General features: G+C 37.5%; 1 protein-coding gene across 2 annotated transcripts in view; it reads right to left on the bottom strand.

Annotated features, from left to right (window-relative positions):
* The window catches only part of STX17 (syntaxin 17), a 74,291-nt gene that overhangs the window by 17,764 nt on the left and 33,523 nt on the right, over positions 1 to 23,004 (bottom strand). For both annotated transcript variants that reach the window (XM_045467794.1, XM_045467795.1), the window contains exon 4: positions 5,475 to 5,700. In XM_045467794.1, the coding sequence (XP_045323750.1) occupies positions 5,475 to 5,700 (226 nt within the window). The remainder of the gene's footprint in view (positions 1 to 5,474; positions 5,701 to 23,004) is intronic.

Raw genomic sequence — 23,004 nt, 5'->3', positions numbered from 1 at the left:
CTCTTAAGGAACATATTCTAGAAGAGTTACACATACAAAGAGATAATCCTAAAACAATAAAAGAGTACAATGGCATTTAGATAGAGGGATATAGATACATACAGTATTTTGAGAGTTCCAAGTCTGGGATGGCATCTGACCCAGCTTGGTGTGGGTGTGCAGTTTATGAAATAGCTTCCTAAAAAAGGTGATCTTACAAGACAAAGAAAAAAGGTCTTCAAAAGAACAAACAATATAGCTTAACATAAAAATCTTGCCAAAGGATAAAGCAGAAAGCACAGAGTTACAAACACAGAACATTAAGTAGATGTTTAGGAGGGGCCTTGCAGGCCAGTTAAAGGCTTTGGACTTTATCTGACAGACAGTGGAGAGCTACTGAAGTGTTATAAGCAAGGACATGACATAGTGACACGTGATACCTGATCCACTCCTAAAAGTCATTATAACTCTTTAAATTCACCTTCTCGATTTCTTTTTTCATCTTAGTCAATAATTGATGGCATGTTATAAAACAGCATTACTATTTTACTTTTGAAACTTATGAATGTTTTACCTCTTGAGGAAAATAATCTGAATTGTTTAGGAAGGGCATAGTAGTTGATTAAAAAATATTTTGTAGGCTTATCAGAATTGACAGTGTTCTTTAAAAAAAAATTTTTTTTTTTAATGTTTGTTTATTTTTGAGACAGAGACAGAATGTGAACAGGGGAGGGGCAGAGAGAGAGGGAGACACAGAATCCGAAACAGGCTCCAGGCTCCGAGCTGTCAGCACAGAGCCTGACGCGGGGCTCGAACCCATGAACTGTGAGATCATGACCTGAGCCGAAGTCGGACACTTAACCAACTGAGCCACCCAGGCGCCCCACAGTGTTCTTTTAATTTTGAATTTTAACTTCTCTGAATACATTTCCTTATCTTACAGGAAGAGCAAAAACATCAGATACGGAGTAGATTTTACATTACAACATTATGACAACTATCCAATATTTTAAAAGCTCTCTGATTTTTACAAATGTTTAAAAGAGTTACTTACCCTATGTCCTAACATAGCACATAAAGACACTTTCATTTTCATGTCAATCAAGATAAATGAATTACCCTAAGACCGCTCTTCCACTTAATATTTCTATTGTAATAAGAACTCCACTTCTTTAATAAGATGATGAATAATGATAACTTTGTTATCATTAACAGACCAAATGTAAAGCAGAACTTTATAAATAGAACATCCACTCTAAGGATTTTTATAAGCCATAACCCTTATTCTATTACAGAGGATTTAAATGAAACTGCCAGGGTATACAACAAAACGAGGGGAGATTGTCATACATAAATTCTTGACCTAAAAATTGAAGGGGTGGGAAATGTTTGGTATTTTAAGCAAACATAAAAGATTCCCCTTTGTAAAAAATAAGAAATGTTTAAGTCACTTACGTCTCACTTGAAACCAAACTGCGTATGCATCTTAGTTCAAATGGAGTCTGAGAACAAAGAAATCTGTTCTATTCCGGGGAAAATCCTGCTGTAAACTTACAACTCTGAACATCACTAATCAATGTGAGGCATAACTAACAATTAAGAAAGAAACCCTTTAATATCTACAACTTCTGTAATTCATTTATTCCAGCTTATATTAGAAATCAGTACCTCAGTGAATATTTATTGACTTTGAACTTTCAGAAATTACTACAGACATGATGAGGGAAAACACTGAGACAGATTATAGCTGCAGGAAAGAAGGATGAAGAATTTATCCTGTCCACAGAAGTGAAAATTGCTATTGTTTTTATGATGAAATAATCTAAGATCGTTCCACCCACATGACAACTCCAAGTGTAAAGGGCAGGTAGAATACATACACATCGCACCACTGTTTTTCAAACTCCAGTTTTAAGACCGTATTATTTACTACAAAACCTTATTATTTACTACATTATTTATTATTTGTAGTAAAAATATTAACATATTTTTAGTTGTTAATAACACAGACATAAGATCTTTCCCTTCTCTTTATACGTCCAAACATTCTTTGTTTCTCTCCATATTTCATTGAAAGGCAAAGATTCTACTAAGAATTACAACACAACATATAAAAAGTTTCCACTAAACTTCACTATGTTTGGGAAAGTTTCATTATAAATCTAAATTAATTTAAAAGCATTTCCTGAATTTTTCATTTTCTGACAGATTAAAAATAGTGAAATTAATCTACTGATCATCTATATCAACTTATCTATCAAAATAAAATGACTTCTAAGTCATGGCTTAACTTAGTGGTAAAGGAGGATTTTTAAGAAAATTAAAGCCAATAGAAAATATATCTTCTGAATAATATACAAAACTATCCACGTGTTTCGCAAAACTGTTCACCACATGTATATATACCTGTGATAAAATCTGATATTTCATCAAATTCAATATGCAGTCTGAAGTTCCCAGCAGTTTTAAGATTGGATTCTTTTCTTTTGTGAATATTTGTTTAAAATGTAATAAGATTCTGTTCCTATTGCACTGGTGAGCTGCATGTGCCGGATGGGGAGTAAGAAAGACAATGATTGAGAGAAGCACTGATTCACTCTGTATGACCTGATACACCTTTCTAAATACAAATCAAATTTGTAGGCTCATCACTTCTCTTGGTGGGAAGCAATGCTAAAAATGAAAGTAGACACACAAGTGAAACAGAAGGGAGTTTCTCAGATCAAGCAAGATTGGCAGAGAAGATTTGCTTTAGGAACTCTCAGAATCTGGACAAAAGAAACAGCAAAATCATCACAGCTTCCTCCTAAACTTAATAAGCTTCTTTTACTCTCCAGAGAACATAAAACATCCTATTCTACTTGTTATTTCTATCTGTAAATGAAAAAACTATTTTTGTATTTCGATCTCACTCATGGAAATGTGGCAACATTGCTCCTGAATCTCTGCTGATATTTCCAACCAATTTATTTAGAATCAGATTGAATTTTTAAAGGAAGAAGTATTTTAAGGCACTTAACTTCTATGCAAATCACATTTTTCTGTATAGGCTGTCACTACTATAATGAGTATCTAAAGCAAAAACAAAGAAAAACCAGAAAGCACAGATAAAAACATGCAGGATGACAGAAAAGAGTCCACAGCCAGAAGACCACACATGGAGTGAACCGAGTTCCTACCCCACTATTAAGGTCTTATGTAAATTAGTTCCTTTGTTTTCATTATTCTCCACCTTTCCCATTCTTTCAATTATTTGTTAATAATATTTCTGGATTTAAGGCAACCTAGTACAAACTCTCACAGTTGGTGAAATACTCAGGCATTTGGTGAGATAGTTCATTTAACTGCTTAATGTTGGCAATGGATTCAAAGTCAAAGCGCAATCTGACCATTTGGAATTTGACATTCTACTATTGTTTTAGGCACAAATTAGGTATTTTTTTTTTTTATATAAATGGGTTGTCTCAATTTTTTTTTTTTTTTTTATAAATGCTACAGAGGTTTAATTGTGTAGTTTCTCCTGGTGGCAAGTGATTAGGTCTTTAGCTAATTTGATGTTCCATGAAATGAGAAGTTTGAGAATCATTACAGATGGAAAATCCTCTGTCTCTGCCCCAATCTTTTTCATTTTCTCTGTACACATGTTTCCTCAAATTTTGCCAATATATAATATATAGTTTTAACACCAGTTTCATACAGAGATATTTAATTACCAGCAAACTGGGTAAACTGCCTTTTTCTAATAATCACCCAGTTTCTCTGATGATATTTAAATCCAAGTCTGTCGAGCCCAAACAGTCCTGACAGAAACCCAAATAATGCAATAAAAAAATGCAAATGAAAGCAAGTATTAGAATAGTATCATATTGTGAGAAACTGTCAGAACACAAAATTTTTGTTTCCTAGGTAATTGCTAGTGATGGGCAACTCAAAACTAAACAGCAAAAGAAACTGATGTCAGCAACTCTTTCCAGAAAATCCAACATATCTTCACTGTTGTTACCGCCATCACAACTGTCACAATGTCTAAGTGGGTAAGCTAGCTGCTTAATCACATGGAAGCCCAATTTCTCTAAGGCAAATAAAGTATCAGTTCACGCTAAATGATATGAACAGCATTTAGCCTCATCAATACAGTGGTGATAAATATATATGGACAGAATAATGTAAACAGTAACCGGTTAAAAACTATCAAAAAGCATTCTTCCCAAATACTCTTCAAGCAAGGGGCTGAGTGTTAACACTTCCTTCTCTCCAAAACAACACTTTAGGTACTGGTTATCACAGAGTATAGTGAGTATGGCACATCTGAAATTATAAAATTGTCTCCAAAAACACATTTATTTATTCACATTTATGAAACATTTATTAATGGCCCGCTATGTGCCAAGCACTACTATATGCTATGTATTGAGGATACAATAAAAGTAAGATTACCAAGAATGTCTGGATGATGGCCTAAATGTTTCCTCTAATTTCTAAATTTGGACTTCCCTGTAAATTATTGGGTCATTAGTACTGAAAATATAACATTAAAAATAATCTAATTTTGGACACAGGGAATGGTACAGGAGCCTCCTCCATAAATGAAAAGGGGAAAACTCAGCAGGTATAATATCCTTCAGATTCTATTCTGATTTGTAATTTATTTATATTCCACTTTTTCCACTAAGATTTAAGGCAACTTAGAACATATGTAAAATGTAACAAGATAGCATAATTAAAGGGAAACAAAGAAGGAAAAATGAAGGAAGCAATTATAAAACAAAGCCAGGAGCTAAAAAATTGGCTTTTGGTAGTTAAAAAAAATTCAGATTTAAGCTTTCCAGTAAATAACTCAAGTAGAGAAACCTTATCAGTTATGCCATCCAGTACCCATAGGATTAAAAAAAAAAAAAAAAAAAAGACCAACTGCTTTCAAGTACTACTACATATTAAACCAAGATTTTTTTTTTTTAGTGGTCTTTATAATTACATCCTTAAAAGAGATATAATGACAAGTTTTACCGGACTGTTTCTTAAAGTATCACCTCATAAAAGCTGATAGCATGACCCCCAATGCAGATTTTCTTTAATGTCATTAAACTCAGAAAACTGAGCTGGGAGATAGATCTAACATCCACTATGAAAGAAAGTCAGAACGCCAAAGAAAGAGGTGTGCCTAATCAGGCTACTCCTGCACCAGGAGATGAAAGGGGCATACTCTGCAATCCAGGATGACATTCTCCTTAGGAAATATTATAACATTTATTTTCATTATATGGACAAATAGGTACTTGAAGCCTCGAAGTTCCACTCTATACAGCACAGTCTTAAAATTTTTATCCTGCAAAACTTCTAGGGTATGCATTTCTAGGCACACTCAGGGTTCAACAATTCAGCAGACTGAAATAGAAGGTGATCCCTGGAGACTCACATATCTGCAACAGCTATACAAGGTGGTGAACTTTAACTAAATGCATTACTATGATCAAAAATAAGACTTAGTACATTACCACCAACAGTCATGGATCTGGTCAAAGAAGGTTGTAATAAAGTTTCTTCATCATTAAATTGTTTCTTAAGTTCTTCTACAGATTCCAGATGGAGTTGAAGAAATTCTGCTGTTGCTGTTGATGCTTCTTCTTTAACAGGGTCTATCATTCTCTTCAGAAGTACTAGGTCATCCTTTCGGACTTTCAAACAAAGTTTCTCCATTTCTCGGATATTGGAACGGAGTTGCTACAAAAGAAAAAAAAATCATTAAAGCCACCATCTATTAATATGAAATATCTTTATTGTCAAAAGTAATCTGTGATAATGCTTGTAAATGGAAATAATACAAGTATTCTCTACGGCAGAAAGTATACCTTTTTAAAAATTTTTTGTATCTCTAGCCAAATTGAACTTCATGAGAACTCACATCCAGGTACTTTGAGTTTGTTTAGCATTCTTTTCCTTCATTAAATGTGATTATTATAAAGATAACACATGCTCTTCATAATAAATCAAACACTGTAGAACATATCTAGACAAACTTAATGATGCCTGCCTTCACTGATCCCACCACCTCTCTTTACCCAGTCCTTCCACACATTTCCCACTGCTCATGCAAACATTAACATATATAGCCTTTCTTTTCACACAAAAAAAAGGATTACACTGTGCATAATAATCCATAATTTGTTATTCCTCACCCCAATAATATAACAATACCACCATGGATATCCTTCCATGGGTGTACCATATTCCACAGTATAGATGGAAAATAACTTATTCAATGACTCCTCCAAGTGATCAATAGTCATTCATGTTGTTTCCAAAACAGAAGTCCTTGAATATAATCCTAATATACCGTAACAGTATATATCACTATTATAGTATATCCTATTATACTATATTTTGTAGGAATGATTTCCTGGGTGCCTGGGTAGCTCAGTTGGTTAAGCATCCGACTTCGGCTCAGATCATGATCTCACAGTTCTTGAGTTTGAGTCCTGCTCTGGGCTCTGTGCTGACAGCTCAGAGCCTGGAGCCTGCTTCAGATTCTGTGTCTCCCTCTCTCTGCTCCTCCCCCACTCGTGCTCTGTCGCTGTCTCTCAAAAATAAATGTTAAAAAAATTTAAAAAAAAATGATTCCCAAAAGTGAGAGTACTTAAAGGATAATGTGCATTCTTATTTCAATAACTATTAACAGTGTTTTCCTACCAGTAACAAATTATACTACCACCAAAGTATGAATGCCCATTTCCCTACATACTGCCAGTTGTACATGTTATCTCACTGTTGTTTTAATTCGCATTTCTGAGTGTTGCCAGATTTTTATCCAATGATTTCCCTCTCTTTTTAAAACCATCTACTGACATAATCATGGGGCACCTGGGTGGCACAGTCGGTTAAGCACCTGGCTGTTGATTTTGTCTCAGGTCATGAACTCACGGTTATGAGACTGAACCCCACATCTGGCTCTGTGCTGTGAGTGTGTGGAGCCTGCTTAAGATTCTCTCTCTCTCCCTATGACCCTCTCACATGCTCGCTCTCAAAAAAAAAAAATCATCTACTGACATAATCATAAATTTTCCTCTAAGGTGCTGATATAACGAGCTACGGGCAGGTTTCATGGTATAGAGCCATCTTTATACTTCTGAGATAAACTCTTTCTAATCACATATATAATTTTTTTGATTCAATTTGCTAATAACTTATTTGGACTTTTAACACATCTGTTTGTGTGTGCATGCATGTGCACACATAAACGGTGTGTCTGTATTATCTCTCTCAGACTTAAGGTCACTTTAACAAATTTAAGGTTGTGCTAGTTTCACAGAATGAACTATGGAGCTTTCCATTTTTTCCAATAGTCTATACTTCTGAAAAACATAAAATCCAACTATTCTTTGACAATTAAATACAACTAACTTGCAAGAATGATCTGAGTATGATGCTTTTAAAAATTATAGATCTCTACATTATATAATTTATAATATATATTAATATAACAATTTTCATATAACATTTTATTATTTTTTTTTAATATATGAAATTTATTGTCAAATTGGTTTCCATACAACACCCAGTGCTCATCCCAAAAGGTGCCCTCCTCAATACCCATCACCCACCCTCCCCTCCCTCCCACCCCCCATCAACCCTCAGTTTGTTCTCAGTTTTTAACAGTCTCTTATGTTTTGGCTCTCTCCCATTCTAACCTCATTTTTTTTTTTTTTCCTTCCCTTCCCCCATGGGTTTCTGTTAAGTTTCTTAGGATCCACATAAGAGTGAAACCATTGGTATCTGTCTTTCTCTGTATGGCTTATTTCACTTAGCATCACACTCTCCAGTTCCATCCACGTTGCTACAAAAGGCCATATTTCATTCTTTCTCATTGCCACATAGTATTCCATTGTGTATATAAACCACAATTTCTTTATCCATTCATCAGTTGATGGACATTTAGGCTCTTTCCATAATTTGGCTATTGTTGAGAGTGCTGCTATAAACATTGGGGTACAAGTGCCCCTAGGCATCAGTACTCCTGTATCCCTTGGATAAATTCCTAGCAGTGCTATTGCTGGGTCGTAGGGTAGGTCTATTTTTAATTTTCTGAGGAACCTCCACACTGCTTTCCAGAGCGGCTGCACCAATTTGCATTCCCACCAACAGTGCAAGAGGGTTCCCGTTTCTCCACATCCTCTCCAGCATCTATAGTCTCCTGATTTGTTCATTTTGGCCACTCTGACTGGCGTGAGGTGATATCTGAGTGTGGTTTTGATTTGTATTTCCCTGATAAGGAGCGACGTTGAACATCTTTTCATGTGCCTGTTGGCCATCCGGATGTCTTCTTTAGAGAAGTGTCTTTTCATGTTTTCTGCCCATTTCTTCACTGGGTTATTTGTTTTTCGGGTGTGGAGTTTGGTGAGCTCTTTATAGATTTTGGATACTAGCCCTCTGTCCGATATGTCATTTGCAAATATCTTTTCCCATTCCGTTGGTTGCCTTTTAGTTTTGTTGGTTGTTTCCTTTGCTGTGCAGAAGCTTTTTATCTTCATAAGGTCCCAGTAATTCACTTTTGCTTTTAATCCCCTTGCCTTTGGGGATGTGTCGAGTAAGAGATTGCTACGGCTGAGGTCAGAGAGGTCTTTTCCTGCTTTCTCCTCTAAGGTTTTGATGGTTTCCTATCTCACATTCAGGTCCTTTATCCATTTTGAGTTTATTTTTGTGAATGGTGTGAGAAAGTGGTCTAGTTTCAACCTTCTGCATGTTGCTGTCCAGTTCTCCCAGCACCATTTGTTAAAGAGACTGTCTTTTTTCCATTGGATGTTCTTTCCTGCTTTGTCAAAGATGAGTTGGCCATACGTTTGTGGGTCTAGTTCTGGGGTTTCTATTCTATTCCATTGGTCTATGTGTCTGTTTTTGTGCCAATACCATGCTGTCTTGATGATGACAGCTTTGTAGTAGAGGCTAAAGTCTGGGATTGTGATGCCTCCTGCTTTGGTCTTCTTCAGAATTACTTTGGCTATTCAGGGCCTTTTGTGGTTCCATATGAATTTTAGGATGGCTTGTTCTGGTTTTGAGAAGAATGCTGGTGCAATTTTGATTGGGATTGCATTGAATGTGTAGATAGCTTTGGGTAGTATTGACATTTTGACAATATTTATTTTTCCAATCCATGAGCAGGAAATGTCTTTCCATTTCTTTATATCTTCTTCAATTACCTTCATAAGCTTTCTATAGTTTTCAGCATACAGATCTTTTACATCTTTGGTTAGATTTATTCCTAGGTATTTTATGCTTCTTGGTGCAATTGTGAATGGGATCAGTTTCTTTATTTGTCTTTCTGTTGCTTCATTGTTAGTGTATAAGAATGCAACAGATTTCTGTACATTGATTTTGTATCCTGCAACTTTGCTGAATTCATGTATCAGTTCTAGCAGACTTTTGGTGGAGTCTATCGGATTTTCCATGTATAATATCATGTCATCTGCAAAAAGCGAAAGCTTGACTTCATCTTTGCCAATTTTGATGCCTTTGATTTCCTTTTGTTGTCTGATTGCTGATGCTAGAACTTCCAGCACTATGTTAAACAAGAGCGGTGAGAGTGGGCATCCCTGTCGTGTTCCTGATCTCAGGGAAAAAGCTCTCAGTTTTTCCCCACTGAGGATGATGTTAGCTGTGGGCTTTTCATAAATGGCTTTTATGATCTTTAAGTATGTTCCTTCTATCCCGACTTTCTCAAGGGTTTTTATTAAGAAAGGGTGCTGGATTTTGTCGAAGGCCTTTTCTGCATCGATTGACAGGATCATATGGTTCTTCTCTTTTTTTTTGTTAATGTGATGGATCACGTTGATGGATTTGCGAATGTTGAACCAGCCCTGCATCCCAGGAATGAATCCCACTTGATCATGGTGAATAATTCTTTTTATATGCCGTTGAATTCGATTTGCTAGTATCTTATTGAGAATTTTTGCATCCATATTCATCAGGGATATTGGCCTGTAGTTCTCTTTTTTTTACTGGGTCTCTGTCTGGTTTAGGAATCAAAGTAATACTGGCTTCATAGAATGAGTCTGGAAGTTTTCCTTCCCTTTCTATTTCTTGGAATAGCTTGAGAAGGATAGGTATTATCTCTGCTTTAAACGTCTGGTAGAACTCCCCTGGGAAGCCATCTGGTCCTGGACTCTTATTTGTTGGGAGATTTTTGATAACCGATTCAATTTCTTCGCTGGTTATGGGTCTGTTCAAGCTTTCTATTTCCTCCTGATTGAGTTTTGGAAGAGTGTGGGTGTTTAGGAATTTGTCCATTTCTTCCAGGTTGTCCAATTTGTTGGCATATAATTTTTCATAGTATTCCCTGATAATTGTTTGTATCTCTGAGGGATTGGTTGTAATAATTCCATTTTCATTCATGATTTTATCTATTTGGGTCATCTCCCTTTTCTTTTTGAGAAGCCTGGCTAGAGGTTTGTCAATTTTGTTTATTTTTTCAAAAAACCAACTCTTGGTTTCGTTGGTCTGCTCTACAGTTTTTTTAGATTCTATATTGTTTATTTCTGCTCTGATCTTTATTATTTCTCTTCTTCTGCTGGGTTAGGCTGCCTTTGCTGTTCTGCTTCTATTTCCTTTAGGTGTGCTGTTAGATTTTGTATTTGGGATTTTTCTTGTTTCTTGAGATAGGCCTGGATGGCAATGTATTTTCCTCTCGGGACTGCCTTCGCTGCGTCCCAAAGCGTTTGGATTGTTCTATTTTCATTTTCGTTTGTTTCCATATATTTTTTAATTTCTTCTCTAATTGCCTGGTTGACCCACTCATTCGTTAGTAGGGTGTTTTTTAACCTCCATGCTTTTGGAGGTTTTCCAGACTTTTTCCTGTGGTTGATTTCAAGCTTCATAGCATTGTGGTCTGAAAGTATGCATGGTATAATTTCAATTCTTGTAAACTTATGAAGGGCTGTTTTGTGACCCAGTATATGATCTATCTTGGAGAATGTTCCATGTGCACTCGAGAAGAAAGTATATTCTGTTGCTTTGGGATGCAGAGTTCTAAATATATCTGTCAAGTCCATCTGATCCAATGTATCATTCAGGGCCCTTGTTTCTTTATTGACCGTGTGTCTAGATGATCTATCCATTTCTGTAAGTGGGGTGTTAAGGTCCCCTGCAGTTACCACATTCTTATCAATAAGGTTGCTTATGTTTATGAGTAATTGTTTTACATATTTGGGGGCTCCGGTATTCGGCGCATAGACATTTATAATTGTTAGCTCTTCCTGATGGATAGACCCTGTAATTATTATATAATGCCCTTCTTCATCTCTTGTTACAGCCTTTAATTTAAAGTCTAGTTTGTCTGATATAAGTATGGCTACTCCAGCTTTCTTTTGGCTTCCAGTAGCATGATAAATAGTTCTCCATCCCCTCACTCTCAATCTAAAGGTGTCCTGAGGTCTAAAATGAGTCTCTTGTAGACAGCAAATAGATGGGTCTTGTTTTTTTATCCATTCTGATACCCTATGTCTTTTGGTTGGCGCATTTAATCCATTTACATTCAGTGTTATTATAGAAAGATACGGGTTTAGAGTCATTGTGATGTCTGTATGTTTTATGCTTGTAGTGATGTCTCTGTTACTTTGTCTCACAGGATCCCCCTTAGGATCTCTTGTAGGGCTGGTTTATGGTGACAAATTCCTTCAGTTTTTGTTTGTTTGGGAAGACCTTTATCTCTCCTTCTATTCTAAATGACAGACTTGCTGGATAAAGGATTCTCGGCTGCATATTTTTCCTGTTTAGCACACTGAAAATATCGTGCCAATCCTTTCTGGCCTGCCAAGTTTCAAAAGAGAGATCAGTCACGAGTCTTATAGGTCTCCCTTTATATGTGAGGGCACGTTTACCCCTTGCTGCTTTCAGAATTTTCTCTTTATCCTTGTATTTTGCCAGTTTCACTATGATATGTCGTGCAGAAGATCGATTCAAGTTACGTCTGAAGGGAGTTCTCTGTGCCTCTTGGATTTCAATGCCTTTTTCCTTCCCCAGTTCAGGGAAGTTCTCAGCTATTATTTCTTCAAGTACCCCTTCAGCACCTTTCCCTCTCTCTTCCTCCTCTGGGATACCAATTATGCGTATATTATTTCTTTTTAGTGTATCACTTAGTTCTCTAATTTTCCCCTCATACTCCTGGATTTTTTTATCTCTCTTTCTCTCAGCTTCCTCTTTTTCCATAACTTTATCTTCTAGTTCACCTATTCTCTCCTCTGCCTCTTCAATCTGAGCTGTCGTCGTTTCCATTTTGTTTTGCATTTCGTTTAAAGAGCTTTTCAGCTCCTCGTGACTGTTCCTTAGTCCCTTGATCTCTGTAGCAAGAGATTCTCTGCTGTCCTCTATACTGTTTTCAAGCCCAGCGATTAATTTTATGACTATTATTCTAAATTCACTCTCTGTTATATTATTTAAATCCTTTTTGATCAGTTCATTAGCTGTTGTTATTTCCTGGAGATTCTTCTGAGGGGAATTCTTCCGTTTGGTCATTTTGGATAGTCCCTGGCGTGGTGAGGACCTGCAGGGCACTTCCCCTGTGCTGTGGTGTATAACTGGAGTTGGTGGGCGGGGCCGCAGTCAGTCCTGATGTCTGCCCCCGGCCCACCGCTGGGGCCACAGTCAGACTGGTGTGTGCCTTCTCTTCCCCTCTCCTAGGGGCGGGATTCACTGTGGGGTGGCGTGGCCCGTCTGGGCTACTTGCACACTGCCAGGCTTGTGGTGCTGGGGATCTGGCGTATTAGCTGGGGTGGGTAGGCAAGGTGCACGGGGGCAGGAGGGGCAGGCTTAGCTTGCTTCTCCTTAGGTGATCCACTTCAGGAGGGGCCCTGTGGCAGCGGGAGGGAGTCAGATCCGCTGCCGGAGGTTTGGCTCCACAGAAGCACAGAGTTGGGTGTTTGCACAGAGAGAGCAAGTTCCCTGGCAGGAACTGGTTCCCTTTGGGATTTTGGCTGGGGGATGGGCGGGGGAGATGGCGCTGGCGAGCGCCTTTGTTCCCCACCAAACTGAGCTCTGTCGTCCGGGGGGCTCAGCAGCTCTCCCTCCCTTTGTCCTCCAGCCTTCCCGCTTTCTGAGCAGAGCTGTTAACTTATGACCTCCCAGACGCTAAGTCGCGCTTGCTGTCGGAACACACTCCGTCCTTCCGGCCCCTCCGCTTTTGCAAGCCAGACTCGGGGGCTCTGCTTGGCCGGCGAGCCGCCCCTCCGCCCCGGCTCCCTCCCGCCAGTCCGTGGAGCGCGCACCGCCTTGCCGCCCTTCCTACCCTCTTCCGTGGGCCTCTTGTCTGCGCTTGGCTCCGGAGACTCCGTTCTGCTAATCCTCTGGCGGTTTTCTGGGTTATTTAGGCAGGTGTAGGTGGAATCTAAGTGATCAGCAGGACGCGCGGTGAGCCCAGCGTCCTCCTACGCCGCCATCTTCTTCCTTCCTCTCATATAACATTTTAAATTCTTCTCCCCTGTTGTACTTCCACAGATACTAATGCAAATTCTGTATAGTAGGACAAAATGTACTAATTTCTTTAATTTCTCAAGTACTTACTCTGAGTGAAGTGTTACATTCCATATTACTACATTCCACATTATTACATTATAGGAAAATCAGAACAAAGATAACTTGTTTAGGATTTACTTAATTATCTTGCAGCAAAGTGCAGTTAAAACCGAGGTTTTTTTTAATTAAGTTTTTATTTTAATGCCAGCATAGTCAATACAGTGTTAGTTTCAGGTAAACAATATAGTGATTCAACAATTCCATATTACACCCAGCACTCATCACAACAACTGCACTCTTTAATCCCCATCACCTTTTTCACCCATCCTCCCAACCCACTTCCCCTCTGGTAACTATCAGTTTGTTCTCTATAGTTAATAGTCTTTCTTGGTTTCTCTTTCTCTCTCTCTTTTTCCTTTGACCATTTGTTTTGTTTCTTAAATTCCACATGAGTGAGATTATATGGTATTTGTCTTTCTCTAACTTATTTCACTCATCATTAATCTCTCTAACTCCATCCATGTTGCTGCAAATGACAAGATTTCATTCTTTTTTATAGGTGAATAATATTCCTCTGTGTGTGTGTGTGTATCACATCTTCTTTATTCATCTATCCATGGATACCTGGGTTGGTTCCATAATCTGGCTATTGTAAATAATACTGGTATAAACACAGAGGTAAATGTATCCCTTTGAAATAGTGGGTTTTTTAAATTTTTTTTCTAATGTTTGTTTATCTTTAGGAGAGAACAAGCATGAGTGGGGGAGGGGCAGAGAGAGGGAGGCAAAGGATCCAAAGTGGGCTCTGCACTGACAGAGAGCCCGATGTGGGACACAAACTCATGAACCATGAGAACGTGACCTGAGCCAAAGTTGGACGCTCGATGGACTGAGCCACCCAGGTGCCCCTGAATTTGCATTTTTGTATTTTGGGGTAAATACCCAGTTTGCATTCCCACCAACAGTGCACAAGGCTTCCCTTTCCTCTACATCCTCATCAACACTTGTTGTTTCTTGTGTTTTGATTTTAGTCATTCTGACAAGTATGAGGTGATATCTCACTGTTGTTTTGATTTCCATTTCCCTGAGGATGAGTGACATTCAGCATCTTTTCATGTGTCTGTTAGCCATCTGGAGATCTTCGTTAGACAAATGTCTGTTCATGTCTTCTGCCCATTTTTTAATTGGATCATTTGTTTTTTGGGGTGTTAAGTTGTATCAGTTCTTTATATTTTGGATATGTCATTTGCAAATACCTTCTTGTATTCAGTAGGTTGCCTTTTAGTTTTGATGACTGTTTCTTTCGCTGTGCAGAAGCTTTTTATTTTGATGTAGTCCCAACAGTTCATGTCTTTTATTTCCCTTGCCTCAGGAGACATATCTAGAAAAATGTTGCTCTGGCCAATGTCAGAAAAATTACTGCCTGTGCTCTCTTCTAGGATTCAATGAAAACCCCGGTATTCTTAAAAGTCCAACAATCTTTCCATTAAACTATAACCACAATCCCTATCTATATGGTACCTTAATATAATCTAAACTATCCATTTTATTCTAGTAAAATGAAAAACAATTCTGAAGGGGTGTTGGGGTGGCTCAGTTGGTTGAGTGTCTGACTCCTGATTTCATCTTAGGTCATGATCCCAGGGTCATGGGATCCAGCCCTGTGTAAAGCTCCTCTCTGAATGTGGAACCTGCTTAAGATTCTCTCTCTTCCTCCCTCCCTCCCTCTCACTCCCTCCCTCCCCCCCTTGCCCCTCTCCCCCCACTCATGCTCTTCCTCTCTAAAATACATTTTTTAACAAGTTAAAAAAAAGCAGGGGTGGGGCGCCTGGGTGGCGCAGTCAGTTAAGCGTCCGACTTCAGCCAGGTCACGATCTCGCGGTCCGGGAGTTCGAGCCCCGCGTCAGGCTCTGGGCTGATGGCTTAGAGCCTGGAGCCTGTTTCCGATTCTGTGTCTCCCTTTCTCGCTGCCCCTCCCCCGTTCATGCTCTGTCTCTCTCTGTCCCAAAAATAAATAAACGTTGAAAAAAAAATTAAAAAAAAAAAAAAAAAAAAAAGCAGGGGCACTTGGGTGGCTCAGTCGGCTAAGTATCTGACTTCAGCTCAGGTCATGATCTCGCAGTTCGTGGGTTCAAGTACAGCGTTGGGCTATGTGCTAACAGCTCAGAGCCTGGAGTCTGGTTCCAATTCTGTGTCTCCCTTTCTCTCTGCCCCCCTCTCACTCCAGCTCTGTCTCTCTCTCAAAAATAAATAAACATTAAAAAAATTTTTTTTAATTCAAAACAAATCCAGAAAAAATAGTTTAGCTGCAACCTAATGTATCTTGTAAGATTTTCTGGGTGAATCAAAAAGTTGTGTCTCTATCCTGTCATGATTCTATACTTCCTTTAACTTTATGTCACTCTCACCATCCCAATGTGAACTGCAAAACCTAAGGATAACTGAACTATAAATTAAAAATATGTGACCTGCAATCATTAACATGGAGAAATCATAGAACATACAGGCCTATGTTATCATCTAGTACAACCTTATGATTTTACAAGAGAGAAACTGGACTCCAGATGAGCACAGTGGCAGAATTAGGTCTAGAGCAAGTCCTGGAACAATATTATTGCTAACACACCACCATCTCTTGGCAATACAATTCTTTTTTTTTTTTTTTTTTTTAATTTTAGAGAGCACAAGCAGGGGAGAGGGGCAGAGAGAGGGAGAGAGAATCGTAAGCGGGCTCCACACTGAGCACAGAGCCCAATGCAGGGCTCGATCCCACAACCCTGGGGATCATGACCCGAGCCAAAATCAAGAATGGTATGTGCAACCGACTGAGCCACCCAGACACCAACGGCTGTACAATTCTCTTCCGAACTACAGTTGTAAAGCTTGGTTACATACTTGCCACATAGTCCATAAAAATATTTTAGGCAAAATTATCTTGGAGAAGCATTAAAAAGTTTCTGCAGCTAATGACTATTTGCCTATGACATAGTCTTACTCTCTTACAGAATTTGTGCATCTGTTTATGCCCCAGTCAAATTATAGTGTCCAGAATTCTATTACTATGGGTGGAGGAGAAAATGTTAAGAGAAAGAAAGAAAATGTCCATTGAACTATATTTCTGATACTATACTAACAAAAACACAATGGCTGAATTTTTTATCAACACTTACTATAAGTTGTCTGTTGTACTAAGTATTTACCTTCTTCATCTTGTTTTACCTTCACAACTTACTTTTAAAACAGGTATTACTATCATTCTCATTTTAAAGAAGAGGAAATTAAAACATGAAAAAATTTTTGAAAGCCCAGGATTACACTTCTAATAAAAAGTACAGCCAGGAATCAAATCCAGGCTGCAGAGCATGTGTTCTCAACAACTTTTGTACATAGCTATAATATCCAACAGAAATATAATGCAAACCACAAATGTAAGCCATATATGTAATTTAAAATTTTCTGACAGTCACATTAAAAAGTAAAAAGAAACAGTTGAAGTTAATTTTAATGTTTGTATTTAACTCAACATATCCAAAATATTATCAACATGTAATCAATATAAAAACTATTAATGAAATATTTTACATTTACAGCACGTCTCAATTCAAACTAGCCACATTTTAAGTGCTCAACAATTACATGTGGCTAGGAGCTAACATATTGGACAATATAGTTATAGAGTCTCTCCAAAATCAAATAAAAGTAACAGGATGGCAAAACCATATGTGAAAAATATAAAATGGGTCTTTCTGCTTCTGGGTATAACAAACTAGATAATTCAAAGTAACCCTCCCACCAATGACTAATTAAAAAGCTGAAAATCACAAACAAAATTCAAAGGCATCAAAAAGCAAAGAAGACAGTAAGAAATGTATAGGTCTAGAATTAGACAAAAGTGGAAATCCAGAGAGGTGAGTCCTAAACTCAAGGCCACATTTGCTTGGGGGTACTTGCTTACCAGAGTGTTTGACAGGCTCACAAATTTCTTTTTTTTTTTTTTTTTTTTAATTTTCTTTTTTCTTTTTTAAAATTTACATCCAAATTAGTTAGCATATAGTGCAACAATGATTTCAGGAGTAGATTCCTTAGTGTCCCTTACCCCATCCCCCTTCCCACAACCCCTCCAGTAACCCTCAGTTTGTTCTCCATATTTATGAGTCTCTTCTGTTTTGTCCCCCTCGCTGGTTTTATATTAGTTTTGTTTCCTTCCCTTATGTTCATCTGTTTTCTCTCTTAAAGTCCTCATACGAGTGAAGTCATAGGATTTCTGTCTTTCTCTGACTAATTTCACTTAGCAAATACCCTCTAGTTCCATCCACGTAGCTGCACGTGGCAAGATTTCATTCTTTTTGACTGCCAAGTAATACTCCATTGCATATATACACCACATCTTCTTTATCCATTCATCCACCGATGGACATTTGGGCTCTTTCCATACTTTGGCTATTGTTGATAGTGCTATAAATATGGGGGTGTATGTGTCCCTTCGAAACAGCACACCTGTATCCCGTGGATAAATGTCTAGTAGTGCAATTGCTGGGTCGTAGGGTAGTTCTATTTTTAGTTTTTTCAGGAGCCTCCATACCGTTTTCCAGAGTGGCTACACCAACTTGCATTCCCATCACAAATTTCTGAGTAAAATACTCAGTGCTGGGGCCTGCTAAGTATAAGCACTATGGTGCTTTGAGCTGGGATCTGAAAGAGCTGTACCCTGAGAGTACAGGTGATCCTAAAATCAATCAGCCCTCAGGTGAGCTACAGTTTGGCTTCCAGTCTTTTGGGTAGTGTATAAAAACTTCAATGCCTGAAACCATACACAGACAAGCATGGAAAATTAGTACCCTACTCTCACTCTCAAAATAAACTTTAAGAAAAAAATAAACTTTTTATTTAAGCAAAAATAAATAAATAAATAAATAAATAAATAAATAAATAAATAAAAGTGTGGGTAAATCTAGATGACCAGTAACTATTCTAAAACAGTAATAATCATAATGGTAATAATAGTAACTTGAGGATTTTAAATATATGTATAAAATTAAAATATATAAAAATAGCATTTAATTTGGGGGGCACACAAACAACTAAAATATTCCAAGGTACCTGTATAATCTATATTGTTTATGGATGTTGTTGTAATTTCCAGTAAAAGAGTATATAATTCCAAAACCAACAAGAACAGTTGGATCAATAAAAAATACAAGAAAGTGAAAATGGAGATGAAAAAGAACACAAAATACATGGAAGAAGTAGAAAGCAAACAAGAGAGTATAAGTTTTAAACCTAAATACATCAATAATTACATAAAACATAAATGGAATAAATGTTCCAGTTAAAAGATAAAAATTTTCAGACTGGAAAATATATTTAAATACATCTAAAACATATAGGCAGTTCAAAGTAAAAGGATAAAAAAATAAACCCTGTACAGCTGAACAACCTTGAACAATATAGGTTTGAATCTATAGATTCAATAAATTAGAATAAATTTGAAAAAGATTTTTTGGTTTGGTGGAGCTTGACAAGCGGATTCTCAAATGTATGTGGAATTGCAAGGGAGCCTGGGTGGCTCAGTCAGTTGAGCATCCAACTCTTGACTTCAGCTTAGGTCATGATCTTGCGGTTCGTGAGATCCAGCCCCACACAAGGCTCTGCATTGACAGCATGGAGCCTGCTTGGGATTCTGTCTCTCCCCACCCCCTTCCCCCCACTCCCCTGCCCTCCCCCAGCTCGCGGGCACACACACACTGTTTCCCAAAATAAATAAACTTTTAAAAGAATGTATATGAAATTGTATATACAGGGCTGAGACTAGCCTTGAAGAAGGTAGGAGAACTTCCTCTATTATATACTGACTGATTATAAAGCCACAGTAACTAAGACAGTGTGCTATTAGTTTAAGAACAGAGACAAATACACCAATGAAACAGATAGCCAAGAAGCAACCCAAACATATATGCACTGAATTCATAACAAAGGTTCCACCGCAGGGAAGCATGATCTTTCCAAAACTCAGTGCTTGGTCATTTGGGTATGCCTGTGGGAAAAAGATAAAACTGGACACACCACTTCACACCATACACAATAATCAACCCAATGGACTGCAGACCTAAATGTGAAAGGCAAAACAATAGAATATCTTTATGACATTAGGGTAGGAAATACTTCTTAAATGTTACATAAGAAAGCAACAAGAGGGGCACCTGGGTGGCTCAGTCGGTTAAGCATCCGACTTCAGCTCAGGTCACGATCTCGCGGTCCATGAGTTCAAGCCCCGCGTCGGGCTCTGGGCTGATGGCTCAGAGCCTGGAGCCTGCTTCCGATTCTGTGCCTCCCTCTCTCTCTGCCCCTTCCCCGTTCATGCTCTGTCTCTCTCTGTCTCAAAAATAAATAAACGTTAAAAAAAAAAAAAAAAGAAAGCAACAAGAGGGGTGCCTGGGTGGCGCAGTCGGTTAAGCGTCCGACTTCAGCCAGGTCACAATCTCGCGGTCCGTGAGTTCGAGCCCCGCGTCGGGCTCTGGGCTGATGGCTCAGAGCCTGGAGCCTGTTTCCGATTCTGTGTCTCCCTCTCTCTCTGCCCCTCCCCCGTTCATGCTCTGTCTCTCTCTGTCCCAAAAAATAAATAAACGTTGAAAAAAAAAAAAAGAAAGCAACAAGAAAAAAATTGATAACCTTGACTATATTAAATTAAATGAACTTCTAAGTCATTGAAGAACACAACTAAGACAATGAAAAGGTTAACCACTGAGTGAAAGAAGATAATTGCAACAAATATACTGATAAAGTGGTCACAGGCAGAATAAAGAGCTCTTATAGAGAGTAAGAAAAAGACAAAAAACCCATAGAAATGTGGGCAAGAACCCAAAATGGCACTTCTCATAAACAATAAGTTACTCAATCTCATTTATAGTCAGGTAAATGTAATAAATTAAACCATAATTAACTACCCACTAGAAAGCTAAAATTAAACTCTGACTTTACTGAAGAGTGGTGAGGATGTGTAGACCACAGGAACTCACATTCATTGCTGGAAGGAGTGTAAAATTAGTACAACTATTTTGGTAAATAGTTTGGTACTATACTACAGTGAAAATAAGGATGCCCAATGTCCTAAAAATATACTCAACAGAAATGTATGCACATGTGTATCAGTAAAAATATACAAGAATGCTAATCACATTTGTAATAGAAACTGAAAACCCAAATGACCATCAACATATCATAGTATATATTTACCATACACTATGGTAAACTCATACAATGGACTACACACAATAATGAAAATGACTGAATACTGCTATAGGCAAGAACACAGATAAGTCTCAAGCTAGACACAAAAGACATATTCTGTTTAATTCAATTTATATAATGTTCAAGAATAGACTAAATTAATTTATAACTTAATGATACATTCTGGTGGTAAAATTATACAGAGAGACTAAGAAACAGTTACCATATAAATCAAGATAGTAATTACTTTTGGTGGGAGAAAGGTGATTGTTATAGGGAAGAGACTATGAGGGGTTTCTAGGATGCTGGCAATTTTCTATTTTTGATCTGAGTAGTAGTTACTTGAGTGTTCCCAGTGTAACAATTTGTTTAGGTGTATATTTATGTTATGTGCATGGCACACATGTTATGTTTCACAGTAAAAAGTTTTAGTAACATTTTTAGAAAAGCACATTATATTAACCTGATGGTCAATTAAGTTAAGGATAGAAACAAGTCAAGTTTGAAAGCATTTCGGTAGGGGTAAAAATGAGTATCAATCTCACTGTGGAAGTATATTGCCAACCATCTTCCAGGATAAAAGATAAATTCATTCATTTGACTAGATTATGATTTACCTAATTTCTTTACCATTGTATCCTCAAGGCTATATGTGATCCCTCATATACGCTTTGATTCAATAAACATAGTAAATGAATGAATTCTTTCTTAATATTTTCCACAAAGGGCAAAGCAGTAGTCCAACAACAACAGAGATCTCCAACTATCAAGAATGTAACTAAATCAGTTCCCTAGGAATGCATAATATAAGTCACTAAGCATATGAAATGTATCATCTTTCATTAGCTGGAAGAAATAATGAACGGAACCACTTTTTGGGAATTAATTCTGACATACAAGGATAAAACAGTGAAGTGGGAATGAAACGCATGAGAAAAAGCAACCATTCCATCTTGGAGCTCTTAATAGTTAAAAAAGAATAATGGAAACACTGATACTTTAGGGAACTGAATCAAGTTTTTCTGGAGAAAATAGTTGTGTGATGCCACAGAAATTATACTGTGATAGGAAGATCTTTTTTGAAAGACAGAGTTTCTAAAAGGTGATATCCTGACACTAGAAACAAAAAAGCTAATCTGATAAGAAAGAAAAGAGGTATCTGAAGAATCCAATATGGTTGTATATGGTGTGCTATGGTAAGTTCAGAATTTTAAGAGACCTGTTTTTAAAGAAAAAGAAAGGCATGTGAACAAGGATGAATACAAAAGAGTGATCTGAAACAAGGAGAATCACGTAAGTAAAGTAGGAGCCCAGAATGAGCGGAGGCTGATGAAAAATGTTAAGAACAATAGAAAGGATTTAAAAAATACATGTAGAGCAAGAACAAGAAAGGAGGATTAGGTCTACCGCTTAGGGCAGATGGTATAATGTTAACAGATGATGCAGAAAAAGCAGAGCTACCAAACTCCTATTTTGCTTTTGATTCTCTATTAAGAAGATATATTCAAAATTGAAAGGGGCATAAGAAACATGCTCAAAGGAAACTTGAAACATCTTACTATAAGAATCTAGACAGGCTTCATGAAGGAAGTGAGATTTGAGCTTACCCTAAAGAACACTAGGAAAACAGAACATACTAAATAGACTACACTGGGGAAAGACAGAGGTGGAGGACAAGGATAGAAGTCTTCTAAATACCACACTTCATCAATTTTAAGACACAATATCTTTCCCACATTCTAACATCTCTGAAATTGGAATGCACCTTAAAATAGATTCAAAAAAGCACAATGTGCCATTCTCTGGCAGCACTTTTTCTTTCTTGGAGGTACACAAAACAATGCTGTGTCTTACAACAGATGGTACCTTAGATTTAATTTCCTCCTTGAGGTTCTATAGGACCTATGCTAATCAGAGTAGAGGTCAAAAATCCTAAATCCTGATTATTAAACTCATAAATATTTCAAGGCAAAACTAAAATTTAAATTCAATTGAAGCTCAAAATAATCTGCAATAATTTACCTTCTAATAGCATTCATTTTGGAATCTACTGTATCCTCTTTTCCATTCCCTACCAGGCCTTGACTCTCTTTAATCTTTTCTTCTCTAAGTTCTGTCTACTATCCTCACTTCTCTTTCTTCCCCCCTCATCCCCTCTTTTCTATTGCTTCTCCCTTTCAAAATCTCTTAAAAATTTAAAAAGTACATAGCTCAACTGTTCCATATTTCTGACAGTAAAATTATGAAAGTTAAGTTTTACTCCTAGAAGTTCCATGGCTGATATTTATTTATTTATTTATT

This window comes from Leopardus geoffroyi, chromosome D4 (genome assembly GCF_018350155.1).
Source record: "Leopardus geoffroyi isolate Oge1 chromosome D4, O.geoffroyi_Oge1_pat1.0, whole genome shotgun sequence".
In the NCBI taxonomy this organism is placed as follows: Eukaryota; Metazoa; Chordata; class Mammalia; order Carnivora; family Felidae; genus Leopardus; species Leopardus geoffroyi.
The sequence above is the reverse complement of the archived record's forward strand: the minus strand, read 5'-3'. Positions and strand labels throughout refer to the sequence as shown.